Source organism: Calidris pugnax, unplaced genomic scaffold (assembly GCF_001431845.1).
Source record: "Calidris pugnax isolate Ruff unplaced genomic scaffold, ASM143184v1 scaffold25, whole genome shotgun sequence".
Lineage (NCBI taxonomy): Eukaryota > Metazoa > Chordata > Aves > Charadriiformes > Scolopacidae > Calidris > Calidris pugnax.
In genome coordinates, this window is record NW_015090805.1 from 3,779,023 (window position 1) to 3,795,084 (window position 16,062).

The following is a 16,062-nucleotide window of genomic DNA, read 5'->3' on the forward strand; positions in this document are numbered from 1 at the left end:
AGGGGAGGGAGGAGGAGGAGGCAGGTCTGGGAAGCGGCCCTTACCGGCGGAGGGGGTGCCGGCTTTGCCCGACCCCTGCCCGGGCTCCTTCTGGAAGGAGGGGGGGGTGTGTTGATGGGAGGCAGAAAGCCCCAGCCTGCGGGGCTTCCTACAGGTTCTCTGCAACGCGCCCGTTTGCTGCTGGCTCTCATTAAAACATAACTTCTCCCGTATTTCATTTCACCCCGGGCAGGGTGAAGGCGGTGGCGGGAATTGATGGAGGGGGCGGGTGGTGTAAACTCAGCACTCGCTCTTACTCTCTGCTCCGCTCCCCCCGACTGGGACTGAAATCGCCCCCCTTCTCAGCAGCAGCTGATAGCAGGATCCTAATTACTTAGAAATACAAGGCCTCGCTGTAGTTGACGGGGTATTCTGCCAGGTAGTTTCCCATTACTTTGAGCGGTAGCGTGAACAAATGTGGCTTAACGTCACGAAGAAAACGAAGGGTATTTTTAAGTGCATTTTCTGCTCCCGCACATATATTTGCAGTACCACCCATCCACTTGTGTTTTTCAAGTTATGCACACGAGTAGAAGCCCACTCCAGAACTTTAATGGAAAACTGAAGAAAGAAGAAAGGGAAACTTCAGTTTTACATTGTTTGTTGTCAGATTCAAATACAGATTGATTTGGTTTATTTTAGTAATTCCTACCCATTTTTTAAATCCCTTTGCAAGATCAGAATTACTCGATTTCCCACTGGAGCCTGATTTCTTTCTTCAGCAGTTTGCTAGGGGAAGGCATGCTTTTATACCAGGTCTTACGTTTTATGGATAGCTTCTGGCTCAAGTGGTTCCCTGACGCTGCACGCCGTACTCTGTGGGCACATACGTGTAACTTCGCAGCTCCTCAGTGTCTTCATTTGGCTTCCCTGGAGTTTCAGTGTGTTCAGAGGTTCGTGTTGCTGCTGGAGTTTGTGTGCTTAGCTGCATGTTCCACTCTCAGGTACAGAATTGCTCAGTTAATTATACAAGCAGAAAATACTCATTGTCTGCTCTTTTTCTGCAGTTAGAATAAGGCTTTGTACCCGTGGTCTTAATTTCTTCTGTGTAGGTTTTCGCCTGATTATTCACTGATTGCTCTCTATTTTAGAAAACAATACCTGGAATTTCCCAAAGCTCTGATTATCTCTGCAAGACAAGAACATGATTATGTGCAATGCGACTTAATGGAATATTTTTCTGATACAAATGCTTGAAATAAAAAAAAAAAAAATCTGACTTGTCCAGAACAACAGTAGATGAGGGTAAAAAAATCTCTGAAGTCTATCTTCAGTGCCATCATGGGAGCTAGGGTGGCACTTTGTGACTCCATTTACCAGCTGGAACAGGTGGCATAATGTCAATTTATTTCAAAAACTCTTGGGAAATTGTTGAGGTTTGTGAGGAATTTGGAAGCCTATGGGTGAGAAGTAGTATGTGTCCTGCAAAGCAGAATTGTTAAGCCTGTTTTGGGGTTGTTCTTCCTTTCTTACACTTTCTGTAAAGTAGGAACAGGGAAAAAAGGATGATGCAGGAACTTGCAACAAGGTGCAGGCACTAATGTAAGGTACTTCTTTTTTTGCACCTGCGTGTTGAGGTGTGAGTTTATTTGATACACAATACGTTATCTGTTCCTGTTTATTTCGGAGCATAGGAGGCCGCTGTGCTGAGCGTAGGAAAGATGGATGACAAATCAGAAATCTTGCGATGTGGAAAATGAAAGCACTCGCTGCAAAAATGAAAATCACGCTAATGGAGATAATAACTGAGATGCAGTGTCCTTATCAACTGCGTGAGGGGTGTTTGAGGGACCTTCACGCTTTCTCCCCCTCACCTTGAGCAACATTTATGGCACTATGGTTTCTCCGCCCCTTTGCTGCTATTCTCATCTGACGGCCCTTAGAACGAGACTGACGTCGCTGCTTCTGAAAGGTCGCGTGTCATCAGTCTGCTGTTTGTGAAGGATGCGACACGGGAAAGTCCTGGAGGGCGAATCCCTTTGAGGAGCAGGTCACACAGCAGCATTGCTGGTCTGCCGCACTGCGTCCTCTGCGCATCTGAACCGTTGACCGAGAAGAATATTTGTTAATTCAGCCATATTTTGGATTAAAGTCTTGTTAGGACACAAACTATCTAAAAATAACTGGATGTACACCTCCTGAAGTAGCACAAAGCATCTTGGTTAAAAAGCAAAACAAACCATTTTTGGCATCAACCTACGATGCGCTTTCTGTGGCTTGTTTTGCACAGTTATACTCTGGGTTTCCCTGAATACCTGTTGCATTGTTCACAGTGCTTCAGGAAAAGAGCTTTTGGGAAATTCCCTGAGTTGCTGCTCATGCTCAGCGCTGGGCTTTTACGTGAATGTTTAAGTGTTTTATTACATGAGTTTTGTCCCCAAAAGCCATAGCCAAAGAAGGCCTAGCTTGTGCTACAGATGGGCAGTGCTAGCCCCTCTGCGGGGAAGCAGGTGTTATGAGGGATCGTGCAGTTGACATGAGGTGGAGTTGGAGAGGGCAGTGGGGCAATGCCAGGGTGCTCAGACGCAGTGACCAAAATCCTCCTTATGCTGTTTCCCAGGTAACTGTGCAGCAGGATCCCTCCTGCCATGACCAAGAGCCACAGTTACTAGGTGTCCCTTTGTATTTCAGTCAGTTCACGTGTTGGCTTTCCACCCAGCGCATCCCTGTGTGGCCACAGACCGACCTTTGCTAATTGGGAGTAGCCTATGGATTGGGAGTAGCCTATGCATTGTTTGCTCCTTCTGGTGGAGGCTTGAGGTGGAGCATGGGTGCAGCTGGCAGCTGCGTTGCTCCCTGGTGGGTGCAGGTGTCATCGTGGTGTCAGCAGCAATCAGTCCTTCCTGGAACAGTGACAGGGATTGTGTGGGACAGGGACTTTGCTTGTGCTGAAAAGTCAGTAGAGACAGTACCTGTGCAGCAGCTGCTGCTCTGGGCTCCAGCCTGAGGCGTATTTCCAGCCCGGCCAGGCAGAGCATATGAAGCATCTGTATTCAGGAGTAGACTCATAACAGGGAGTCCTGCTCCTGTGCTGATCCCAAGTAACAGCTGTGCTTATGCAAATCTTTGGCTTGGCTTTTTTGGTCGTAGTAGCAAATGCTTTATATTTTCAAACAGGGCTCTGCTATCTTAGTGTGTCCTCATTCATATTTTCTCTCCTCTTGTCCTCCTCCCTCTGACAGCTTCAATTTCCTGCTCCTTCCCGTTTTCATCTGGACCAGTGTGCTTGCTGTTTCTGCAGCTTTGTTTTCTCTTAGACGTGGCTCATGATCTTCGTGTTGCTTTGCCTGTCACTGGGGCATTGAAAGGATGAGAGGACGAGAGCCTTTCCATGGTTAGAAAAGGGAAAACTTTCTTCTAGATGCTCCTTGTGTTGCAGTCTTAGCCATACGTAATGACAGCCTACTTGCCAAACATAATTTAGATTGTCTAAACTTTGTTGAGGAGCAACAAATAGTGTTTATGCAAGTTTTTAATGCATATTGCCAAAACTGATTTCTCAAAGTGAATATAGATTATCCTTATTTTATGGCTGAAAGCAAACTGGTGAATTACCATTTCATGGAAGATCAATGACAGGGATGGGATTCGCTTTCCCAGGTTTTCTGATGCTTGTTACCACAGTATACCTTTGCCGTGGGAACAAATGTGTGATTATATCTGCAGTTTTTAGGTTCTTAAGATTATTGTGCTGATTAAATAAGTAATCTGTCCTTGAGAGAGAAATTTTTTTAAGCTACTTTTCAGTAAGATGTTGCATTGAACCAGATGGGCCTTGTTTCCACAGTGGTTGTTGCTGGCTTGGATTAGTCCTGTGGTCCTGCTTGTTCTGAGGCTCCACGGGAATGGCTGGAGGTTGGCGAGCGGAGGGATGGGGAACATGAGACACAGCATTGCCTCAGAGAGAAATGCCTGTGAACCTCCAAATGTGTAGATTTCTTGGTAGTGCTTTCAGCAGGTAGTGCTGGAAACAGTGTGGATAATACAGAGATGTTTTAGTTATTGCTGAGCAGCGTTTGCACAGCATCAAAGCCTTTTCTGCTTTTCAGACCACTCTGCCAGCGCGTAGGCTGGGTGTGCACAAGAAGTTGGCAGGGGACACAGTCAGGACAGCTGACCCCAACTGACTGAAGGGATATTCCATGCCATATGATGTCATGCTCAATATACAAAAAGCTGTGGAAAAAAGAAGGGAGGTCAGTCATTTGGAATGATGGCATTTGACTTCCCAAGTAGCCATTATGTGTGATGGAGCGCTGCTTTCCTGGAGATGGCTGAACACCTGCCTGCTCATGGGAAGAAGTGGATGAATTCCTAGTTTTTGATGATACAGTGGTCACTCGGGGATTTTTAGCAACTTCAATTTCTTTAACTTTCCACTGATACTCTTGCAGGGATGTATTTGGATATGCTCTGGGTCAGACATTACTCCATAAAGGGAGTAAAAGTCATTCAGAACTAACTTTATCTTTTGTGTTTTGGCAGGTTTGAAAAATGGCAGAAGATAGCAGTGAGGAGACGATGTTTATTTGTAAGTATTACAAAGGAAAATGATGTAACTCTCATGATGTGACTTGTCTGCTTAGGGAGTTTGAAATTGAAGACTGAAACAGACTAAGTTTTTATTTAGAAAAGTGTTTATGTAAAGGAACCTCAAACAGCTTATGGAGGAGTACACAGAAGGTTGCTCATTTTAAGCATACACATTCTCCTGGTTTTGTTGGCAAACACACAGAGACCTCTGAATGTGAGTTAGCAGAACAGCTTTTTCATGGTTGAAGCCAGTGAGATTGAAGGCCTAACACTAGCCTAAGTTCTTTGTTTATACAACCAGCTTTAGCAGCCAGGTGTGTCTGGGGGGAACTCCGATCTCTAGCCTGGGTTCAAGATCTGCACCTCCACAGGAGGAGAATGCAGGCTTGTTATTCTCTCTGGATAAGCCCAGTTTGAGATGCACTGACTGCCCTGACAAGTGTCACTCATGGCATTCATTGCATTTTCTTGTGCCCCTGTGGCTAGGCCTGCGCTTCATGCAACTTTGTGGTCAGCCTTCTACATAACCCTGTGTGACAGACTGGGCTCTGTGACCCGTGATACAGGGTCATGGTGTGTGAAGAGAGGCTGGTGTGTCCAGGGAGTGCGGTGGGCAGTGTCCCATGCTTGATGGATCTTGGCTAGTAGGCTTGCTTTCCAGTTGCATACTAGCCCTGCAGCATCTCACCAGCCTGGACATGCAGGATCTGGTGTTACAGTGGAACAAGGTTAAGAGATGTAGAGTCTGCTCACCTACTTGGATGAGCGAAGAGGTCCCGCATATTGTGAATCTGATCTGGGAAGAGCAGAGTATGGATCCACAGTCTTTTACCCCTGATGGTTCCACAGCTGCACATCAACCTTATGGCAACAATATCAGAAAGTTCCACTTTTCCCTCCACCACAGATTCACCAGGGTTCCTTCAAAAATACTGTTGACTCAATAGACATTTTAATTGAGTTGCAGATACCAGTAGTGATGTTCCCTTATCTTCCCCTTCATAAAAAGACCCTGGAGGATAGCAACAAGGGTGAGGATGTGATACCATTCCCTAATTGCACAGATAGAAGGTGTTACACAACACAGTTGTCACCCTTCCAGTGGAGCCTCTGGTCATTGAATTTCTTGAGCTTCTTATACTCTCTGTAAGTTTTTCCCGTGGGATATGATGACTGTTTATGTTCTGAAAAAGTCTGTTGTAAATGATACTGTGCACTCCCATAGTTAACATCATTGATTACATATTTCATAGACATAAAAGAGTTTTGCAATATTTTTTGTAAAAGTTTGTGAATATATTCCCCCCAGGGTATTTTACCATTTATCTCATGCTTAGTTTTGTGATTCTCTTGTGACTGTAATCTCTTAAAACTGTCACATATGGTGAGTGTGACAGCCTTGGGGAATGTCTGCTGTAAGGCATCCCCCCTTAGATTTTGAGAGACTTGCTACACAATGTTAGTATCATACTCCCCCCCTGCTTTGATCATTCATCCGCAAAGCAGTGAGAGAAATGTGTAGCTTATTTCTGCATGTAGTTTTGGACAGTGCTGTCTGCACCTTGTTGAACCTGTGCAGTGGCTGTCGAAATAGAAGGGGAATGGCAAATGGCTTGTTTCCTTTGGCAGTAAAGCCTGTTGAAGAAGCTGTTGCTCCAGCTATTCCTTCCTGTCCCACATTGGTTATGACAACCCTTTGTGAATGATAATCCGATTCTTTTCTGCAGTCTTGTTTACACGTTCCTGTGTGGCTCCTCCACCCTCTCTGGTTTTGGAAATTTGTATTTAGCCCAGATTATTTCAGTAATATTGAGCTCTGCGTGAGCTACAGGCACGCCTAAGGAGGCTGGCAGGGGGAGGTAGGTAAACAGCGCAGGACAAGGGAGTCTGTTTGGCTGTAGGCTTAGTTTTGGAGCTGGTGCTATGTGGATAGCACTTACCCACTGATCCTTTCCTCTGATACAGCTATCTGGTGCCGTGCAGCAAACTGGACTGGGAGCTGCATTCAGCTGAAAAATAAACTGATGGGAAAAGCTGGTTGTTTGGTTCCTTGGTTCACCAGAAGGTAGCACAAACAGCTGTATAGGAAGCAGCGGCTGGGCTTGGGGGTCGCATGAGCTGATAATGCTCTTTGTCAAATGTATGTGGATTTTCACTGCTAAACTGTTTTAATTGCCAGATGAAGAAACAACGTGGAGCTGTGCATTGTAGTTTGGGATCCCTTTTCCACGTTTTAGAAGAAATCCTTTTGTTAGTTCACTGGAACAAATGCTAGGAGGGAGAGGTTTCCAGTTCGGAGTACAGAGTAGCTTTAGCAGAGGGGGCATAGTCTGGAATGAAATGGCTTTTGTCTTGTTCTCTTCCCAAACAAGGTGTAACCAGCCTCTACTTTGCATCCTTACTGGGGTTACCTGACTTGCCCTTGTGAGTGTGGAGCTCAGGTGGAAATCACACTACAGGAATATAACCCCTGTGTGATGATCTCTTCTTAAGCTGTGTCAGCCGCTGACCAGACAGGGCAGTTTGACAGCTATTTTTCACAGTGAAACAATGTATATGCATTTGAAATCCTGTTAAGTTGGCTTATTTTAGAAAACCTCAAATTATCCTGGTCTGAAAATCGTTTCTTAGGAACCATTCAGTTCTGGGTAATTTACAGCCACTTAAAGTTGATTTAGGTAAGCTGGCAGTGAATTAAGAGGTGGCCAAAGCGTATTGCGCAGCCAGCTGACTTGTTTGGAAAGGCACCAGAAAGTAACTTGGAGTTATCTCTGCCTGTGCCATGTGTGAGGAGCACGAGCAGGCCAAGTGCGGCTGCAGGCAGAGCTGGGCTCCCGTGGTGTGCCTGTGCCCTGCTGAGGTCCATGCCAGTGCTGCTACTGGGCTCATGCCTCCTGTCACTAAAAAGATCACTACCCAAGCTGGTTCTAAAAGCCTGGATTCTGGTGAAGGTAGTGACTTTAGGTGCTAGATGTTACTTTGAAGAATAATGCCGTCTTTAAGCAGAATATTTGCTGTGGGTGTAAGACAATTACTTTCCTTTAAGAGAGAATATAAACAATTTTCTGGTAGTACTCATCACAGTGTGTGTTATCTCATCTACACAGGTGCCAGGTATCAACGTGACGTTCAATTATACATGTTCTTTTAAACAATATAAATAAACATCTGCCTCTATATGCAAGTATTTTGCCTGGTGCTAGATTTTGTATTTGGCCCTTGAAAAAAGGGAGGCAGCTGTCTTACAAAAGTATTTTCCATCAACCTTTCTGTGTGCTGTCTGCTTCCTTGCAGGGTGCGACGACTGTGGGCTGTACCATGATTCAGAGTGTCCTGAACTGGGCCCAGTGGTGACAGTCAAAGACTCTTTTGTATTGAGCAGGGCAAGGTAAGGAACATTTGTGTTATTTCTGACTAGCCTGACGCCCATTTTAGTTCTTTAAAGCTTACTTGCTATTTAATGGGTGTCATGCTTACAACTGAAAATTAAAGTCCCAATCTGTGGAATGCACACAGCCTTGATTAAATAAAAAAATTGATGCACACACTTAAGTGATCTGCTGAATTGAAGCCAAAAAATAACTTGTTGCTCATCAGGACTTGGCTTCTTTGCTGAGGTTTCTGGCAAAAAGTCAGATTGTGTCAGGTGGGATCATGACTTGGTTGAGTACCTGCAACGTTTTCCCCTCCTCAGATGTACTGTATTAGTTTCAGAGAAGGGTGTGCAGATTCCTCATTCTTATGAATGGTTGTGTCCTCCTGCTTGGTGTAACCTCTGTACTTCCTTCACTGAGAAACAAAGCAAGTTGTTCTCATTATTATGATTCTTTACAAGTGATAAGGGGTTATGCTTCTGTCAGAAAGTCTGTGATAACACAGCAGAAACATTCACGCTTGCCAAAAGAAACAAATAGACTAAATCTAGTTAGGAGAAAACAACACAGAGTAGTGATCTTTACAAAAAGGCAATCAGGCATTGTCAGCAAAATTCATATTAAGGTGTAAAATGTAAGGCTAAGGAAAATAACTATCGTGAAGATGCAGTAGAAATCCGAAAAGAGAAGAGAGTTCAGATGGCTTCATGTGTTATATAGTGTGCTTAGGGCTTGCATATTTTGTCTTGGGAAGTCACAAACAGAAAATACAGGCACGTGGGCAGCAAGTCTGACACATGCTGGCTATGTAAGCCATACTGTGTATTTCCAGGATCATTTTGTAACAAATACGGAAAGTGCTGGGTGTGTTGTGCGGGTGCCATGACCCCTCTTTGTCTGGGCAGGATGCTCTTGGTGTCCCACAGTGTACACTGGCTGCACTCATGCAAGAGCCATGGTCATTTTTCTGAGCCTTCCCTGCAGCTCCTGCTAGGCACCACCTTCCCGTGCCTGGAAGCCTACCATGGATGATTTCCTGCAGCAAGTGTTAGTGGAGACTATTCTCTTAGCAGCCCTGACTCTAGAGGTGCTTTGTTCTTGAGGGAAATTTCAAAATGCCCATAGGAATCATAGAAAACTGGTGATGGAGGTGCTTTGCTTTTACATGGAAACTAGGCAGTGCAGTTAAGTCTCTAGCCCATACCAAGCAGATTCAATGATGAGTTAAATTATTATTTCTTACCTCATCTTTTTTTCTTTTTTTCACCCTGCAATTTAATGCTCTTATTTGTTTGTAGAGTGAAGAATTACCATAGTGTCCAGATGTTCCAACTGTGAACATTTGCAAATATGGTGCATGCACTGGTTTTCAACCTTTTTTTGACATGCTGATGCTAAGTTTTCTCTAGTGGAAGTGTGGGCTGCTGGATAGTGGATTGGAAAGGCGAGTTTAAAAATGGCTGTTACAGAAAAGTGTATTTATTTTCTTGAAGAGTTAATGGCTGAAAACAGCTAAGATAAGAAAGGGAAAGAAGAAACAAAATTGCAGCCTTTGTTTTACACCTGGAGAACAATAGCTGAAGAGAGTGAGTTGTCTGAGGTTGAGGGCAAGTTTAACCACAAACTGGATATGAATCTCTTAAAAACCAGCCTACTTGGCTTAACCACATGGTTGTTGTTTCCCCTGTCATACTGAAAAGATAAAATGGATGCTTCATGGTTAGAAAAGGAACTGTTGAAGAAACATCTCCTAAACTTAACTGTCTTTAACATTGCCTATTTTGTTATTAAAACTGGAAGCATTTTTTCAATTAATTTGCTTATCACTATTATTGCAATCTCCTTTTATTTCTTTTCATCCAGACAGGAAAGTGGATCTGCTAGAGTCAGCGTCTCTAGAGTAGTCAGTAGCCTGATTATTTTTAGCTTTTCATCTGTTAGCACAGACCTGAAAAAACAGGGTTGCATTTAGTGTCTGTAAAAACAATATGGTGATTCCAACCTTATGATTTCTTTTTAAAGATGTTCTCTGTCTATTATATGTAGTAACAATATTTACTACATATAGTTCTCAGAAGCTTTTTTGGTAAATGAGAGAGGCTGGGGACACAGAAGCACTTGTGATCCATGTATCAATGTTTGTAATACAGGAGCTAGAAGACAAAAGGGAAACTTAGGGCTTTCATCTTAAGGACTGTGATCTGTGTATATAAGGTTAATTTGGGGAGGGATGTAGTTTATTTTTTAAAATAAGCATAATCATAACCAAAGATCTGTAGAGTCATAGGATAATTCATTTTGGAAGAGGTCTCAGGGTATTCCAGTCAGAACCTATTCAGGCTGAACTGCTCGTTTTTCATTTTTATGCATATTGTCTCTTCTGCTCTTGCCATGAGGCCACGGGAAGCGCCTTACATCTCAATGATGTCCCTGGTGTAGGTGTGCACAGGTGGCTATTTGAACCCCCACAGCCATCTCTTCCCCAGGCTGATCAAGCTCTGCTTACCCAGCCTCTCCTCACAGGGTGACTGCTTTTGCCCTTGACTGTCCTGGTGGTCCTTCCCAGAGCTCACTCGTTTGTCAATATCTTTCACATATTGGGAGCCCAAAACAGGAGGCAATAGACTCAGCAAGTGCAGAGAAGAGGTGGACAATCACTTGCCTCAAACTGTTGGTTGCTCCCATTCATATAATGCAGGATGTGTTTGACCCCTTTTGCTGCTGGGACTTGCTATGGCCTTGTGTCAGCTTGCTGCCCACCATGACCCCCAGGGTCTTTCTCCCTGGTGATGGTACTGGCTGGGGTTCTTCCTTCCCAGGTGCAAGACTTCTTCTTGTCCTTGGAATTTCTTGTGGTTCCTGTTGGTGTATATCTCCATATCCCTCTGGATAACAGTCTTGCCCTCAGATGTATGGACTGTGTCCCCTGGTGAATGCGATCTTAAAATTGGATAAAAGTGCACTCCGTTGCCCCTCCTGGGTTGTTGATAAAGATGTTAAACAGTACAGGTCCCAGCACAGACTTCTGTGGTACCACGGTTGTTGTGGCCTCCAGGTGAAGAACCATTGATCATGACCATCTAAACCTGACCACCCAACAAGTTATTTACTTGAGTAGTTGTGTACTCATCCAGACCATAAAATCCCTGCTTGGATACAGAGATAGTGTTGAAAGCCTTTCTAAAATCAAGGGAGATGACATCCACTGCTCTTTCCTCATTCACAAACCTCGTCATTTTATCCTGAAAGGCAAACAGTTTGTCAGGCATGTGTTACCCTTAATCAGTCCATGGTGACTGTGTTTACAGTAACCTTCTCATGTGAGAAATAAACATCATAAATGCCTCCAAAAAAGTCTTGTTCCATCACAGGGACTGAAATGAGTCCAAACAACCCTGTAGTTCCTTATATCATCCTTTTGGCCTTTTTTAAAGATGGGTGCAACATTTGCCTTCCTTCAGTCATCAGAGACCTCCCCTGATGCCCGTGATCTTTCCAGCGTGATAGAGAGTGGTCTTACTGTGGTATTGGTCTGCTGTCAGCATCCCCAGGTGTAGCCTGTCAGGTCCCTGGATTTACATGGGTTGAGCTCTCTCAAGTAATCTCTGATTTGGCTCTCCTTCACTGCTGATAGTTCTATTTATTTATAAATCCTCATTGGTGTTAGGGTATTTTCATTAGAAAACTTTGCTGTCACTGGAGATTGGAGAAATAGATGTTAACTTCTTTCTTCTATGGATTCCTGCAGTGTTGTCCTACATGTAACTGGGTTGTTTTTTTCTCAATCCTCTCTCCAATTTTTAGATCATCCCTCCCTTCTAATTTGGAGATAAGACAATTGGAAGATGGGACTGAAGGAGTATTTGCTCTGACTCAACTAGTGAAACGTACCCAGTTTGGCCCTTTTGAATCAAAGAGAGTTGCCAAGCTGGAAAAAGAGTCAGTTTTTCCCCTGAAGGTAAGACGTGGCGCATGAAAAGCAATAACAAGGAGTCAATTTCACCCGTGATGAATTTATGCTAACGCTATGGGGAAAAAAATATGTGTAGAGGGGTTAATTGGGACCTCATTTAGGCATGCCCTATGAGAGACTACCTAAACAAGCATTCTTTGGGCAAGATACAGAGGAACCAAACTAGAGGCTTGTTCTTCATGTTTGAAGTGAACAACCTTATAGGGGATAGGGTTAGAGGTACAGTCAGCGAAACTGCTTGTCTTTTACCTTCTGCATGTGGTGGTACAAGAGGGACAATGACTATGACAGTTCATTTCAGTTGTTTTAATGAGTGTCTTCAGTTTGATTTTGTTTGCTTAATGAGTGACGTATGCATTAAGTTTATGGGACATGCGGAATAAATATATTTGGTTTTGTCTTGCATTTGTTTTATTCTTCTCTTGACAAGTTTTGGTAGGAAAAATGCTACAGTAAAAATTGAATTCAGTCTTAGTCTTCAGTAATACCTAGCCCAGAAGTAAAGATTTAGAAATGTGACTTGAGCTGATGGGTGTTTCACAGCTTGCTCTTTGGATTCCCCTCTATCCTCCTGTATTTGGTCATTCAAATTTTGTGAGAAACTGGTGTCCATAGCAAGATTTCTTAAGGTAGAAGTTCAGTTTGTTCCCATCCTGCTCCTGGTTGTCTGTCTCAGACTTAATCGTGTGAAGATGTGACTGATACATGAAACATGCCTGATGCAAGGTGTCTCTGATGTACATTGAATAGAAGCAATGGCAAAAGCAGAAAATAAAAATTCTTCTTAACTTTGTGTTATTATTTGATAGGGTTTTATTGCATGCATGTTTCGCTTGGCAGGTGTTCCAGAAGGGTGGGCCCCTGGTATATTTTGATACCTCAAATGAAGATGATTGCAACTGGATGATGATGGTGCGACCGGCTACCAAATATGAGCATCAAAACTTAACTGCCTTTCAGCAAGACAATGATATTTACTTCACCACCTCCCGGGACATCCCACCAGGAACTGAGCTGCGAGTGTGGTATGCAGCTTTTTACGGCAAAAAAATGGAAAAGCCAGTGCTGAAGCAGGTCACTAGTGTTGCCAATGGTATGTGTGGGGGCCTTTTTTCCTTCCTAAGGGCCCAGTCCTGATAGGGACTGATAGTCCCCTGCTGTTGTAGTTGACAGTATGGTTTATCAAGTGGGCTATGACCCTGAGTTTGTAAGCCTTTAGAGTCAGGCTAACCTCCATACGTGGTTGCCCTGCAAGAAGAAAGGATGATGTATCACCGTGATTTATCTGAGTCTTTGAAAACGGATGGCCTAGTTGATGATTCAGCCCCTTCTGAGTGAACAAACTGGATAAATAGTTCTTAACTGAAGAACTGATGGTTGCATCAAAAACATTTGTGGGTAGAAGAGCAAAGGTACCTAAGTATCAGCATAAGTCTGAACATATATGCAGATTTGCCAAAGAAGCCATTCTTTTTCAGTTGTAGTGAAAATGTTTTGGTTTTACTCAGAACTGTTATACAGTTCTAAAAAACTATTTTTGTCTTATACAGCCTTACGTGGGACCCACTAGAATAAGAAAACTCAAGAGTGAACTGCCATTCCACAATTGCTTGTGCATTGGCAAAGAAAGGCAGCAGATTTTTTAGAATCTAAATTAAAATTTCCTGCAGAAGTCTTGTTCTTCTGCCTCTTCATTTTCTTCTACTTTTGTATTTCTATAGCTAAAAGGCATGATCCTTTAGCATTGCAAGGGTAGTTTCTTTCTGCTCTTGAGTTGGGAGTAGTCCCTGAATGGGATTACTGCTATCCCGAGTATAATTTGGGGTGACAAATGGCTTGGGGAGAGACCATTGCCATCAGCATGCTTTAGGGCTGATCTTGATGGTAAGCACAGTCCTAAGTGCTACAGCTGAATCAATGTGGTTAACAGGTTTCTGAATTGTAAGATGTTTCCAGTTGGTTTTAACTGAGAGGTTTCATCTTTTTCCTCTTTATTTTAATCTGTTCATGTATTTTTGTGTGCATATGGGTATTTAAAAATATTGTTTAGGTATATCCTACTTTCTTTTTGAGCACTTCCACTATACACTCCACAATATGAAATCACAGTGTATGAGATTTGGGCATACGAATGTTCTGGTTAGGATTTTACATGAGTGTTTTTTGCAGGCCTGCTACAGGGCAAAACTTCCAGACTATGGTCCTCAGCACAGAGCAAGAGAATCAAAGGGTCTGGAAAATAAAGAAAAGGACCTGTTTTTCCTTTTCACAGATATGTGCTTGGTAGTGATGGACTCTGATAAAGAGGGGAACAAAATTTCTTCAAAACCTTCATCAGCTGTCATCCCCCATAAAAAAACTAGGAAATCCAGCATACCAGCAGCTGACCCAGCAGGTATGCAAAATTGTGGAATTTTTAAGGGAGAGAGAGGACAGATATAGATCTAAAGAGCTGCTAGGTGTACCACTGCTATGCAGATATTATGGTTCAATAACTTTCAGCAAATATTACTTTAGAGAGGATTTGAAAATCAGGATTTTTCTTTTTCTTTTCATGGGTACAGTGCTTAAAATACACATGCAAGTTAAAAAGGGGCAGAAGCACTGATAAACCTTTAGACAGATGATTTTCATGAAAACCAAAATGCGTTCTGACTTTGGAGGTGGTTAGTGTTGGGGTGGTGGCAATTTGAAAGAAAATCTTCAGACTCTATGCAAAATGTAATAGTTCAGATGATCAGGTTTGAGAAGAAAACGTGAGACTGTGAGTGAATGTAAGAACAGCGCTGTTTGGAAATAAGAACGCTGACCATCCCCAAATTACAATGCCAGAAGCCTATTAGAGTTCAGACTGTTCTAGATTACAGGAACTCAAATTTAAATAAACTTATAAGCAATACAGATACTCTTGGCAAAGAACATACAGCTCAGGAAGCAACTACTGGTGTCCCAGAAACTTGTACCCCAAGGCTGATTATGAATCAATCCCTCCCCCCCATAGTCTCCAATAAGCTGAATAATGAAATTAAGAACCCACTTAACACAAATTATGTATTAAGTAAACTCAAAGTATATACTATAGAGATCAGGATAAAAAGAAAACCATTCTGGGTCTGTTCTTTGAAAGGGTTACTTTGCTAAATTTTGCTTACTAATACTAAAAGTAGCCAAGAGAAGAGGAGGAGAGCTGTTGCAAATGTGTGCAGAGCAATTCATCAGAAGATCCATTCATTTACAGCTAAAATCTGAAGTTGACTGAGGAGTTGTCGTCAAATTTGGCATCACTGATTTTTCCAGGGGGAAGCGTATGTGTGGTGGTGGGCAAACTATGGAGAACTTGAACAGCCCCTCTCACATCCTTCACCTACTATGGGAAAGTCCAACTTCAATAGAAATAAAATGCTGCCTATTATACTTTGGAAACCTTAAAATGTTCCCACTGATGTAGTGGTTTGTTGTTTCCAAAACAAAATATACCTATTCTGATTCTGACTCTTTGCCTTAAGTCAACTGACAGATCTGTGCTTCCAAGTAAACTGGGTTGCCCTGCAGCTGTCGTGGAAGCCTGAAGAAGTGGGAACTTAAACAGGACTTGACTCTTTCTGGCAAACCAGGGCACACCTAGGGTTTCTAGGTTTACTGCTTGAGGCAGCTAAGGAGCAAGGGAAGCGCAGGATCAGGGACAATTTTCCCAGACAGACTTCAGTTTTGCAGGTAGTGCTTTTTCATTTTTACTAGCCTGCAACTTCATGAAATCGGTACAGTAGCTTACATGTTGCTTATGAGTCTGACTTTTTTTTTTTTTTTTTTTTTAAATTACTCAGAATCTTGGTGTTTAGGTTTGCTGGTTTTGGTCTCCCTGGCAGAGCTCTTAAGATAAGAAGATTATGTAGCCCATGAAGAAGGAAGTTCTGTTGTTGAATTGTCTAGTCATGTTTTATGTGTTTATTGTGGCATGCATGGTATCACACCTCTGTAGTGCAGAACACTGAATGTAATTTGTAGCGGGGAACAACCTCTACCTCAGAGAATCTTTTACTTTGGTTTAAGAACCAACAGTGAAAAGGAGGTAGTAAGTTTATCATCCCATTACAGATGAGCCAGAAAGATGAACTGACTTGCTAACAATCATACAGGTAATCT

The 16,062-nt window shown here is 42.9% G+C and overlaps 1 protein-coding gene across 1 annotated transcript in view; it reads left to right on the top strand.

Annotated features, from left to right (window-relative positions):
• The first annotated feature begins 4,524 nt into the window (after positions 1-4,524).
• PRDM15 (PR domain containing 15) overlaps positions 4,525-16,062 on the top strand; it is a 41,294-nt gene continuing 29,756 nt past the window's right edge. Inside the window, exons 1-4 of the mRNA XM_014938213.1 lie at positions 4,525-4,570; positions 7,867-7,960; positions 11,751-11,904; positions 12,760-13,012. Coding sequence (XP_014793699.1) covers positions 4,534-4,570; positions 7,867-7,960; positions 11,751-11,904; positions 12,760-13,012 — 538 coding nt within the window. The 5' untranslated portion in view covers positions 4,525-4,533. The remainder of the gene's footprint in view (positions 4,571-7,866; positions 7,961-11,750; positions 11,905-12,759; positions 13,013-16,062) is intronic.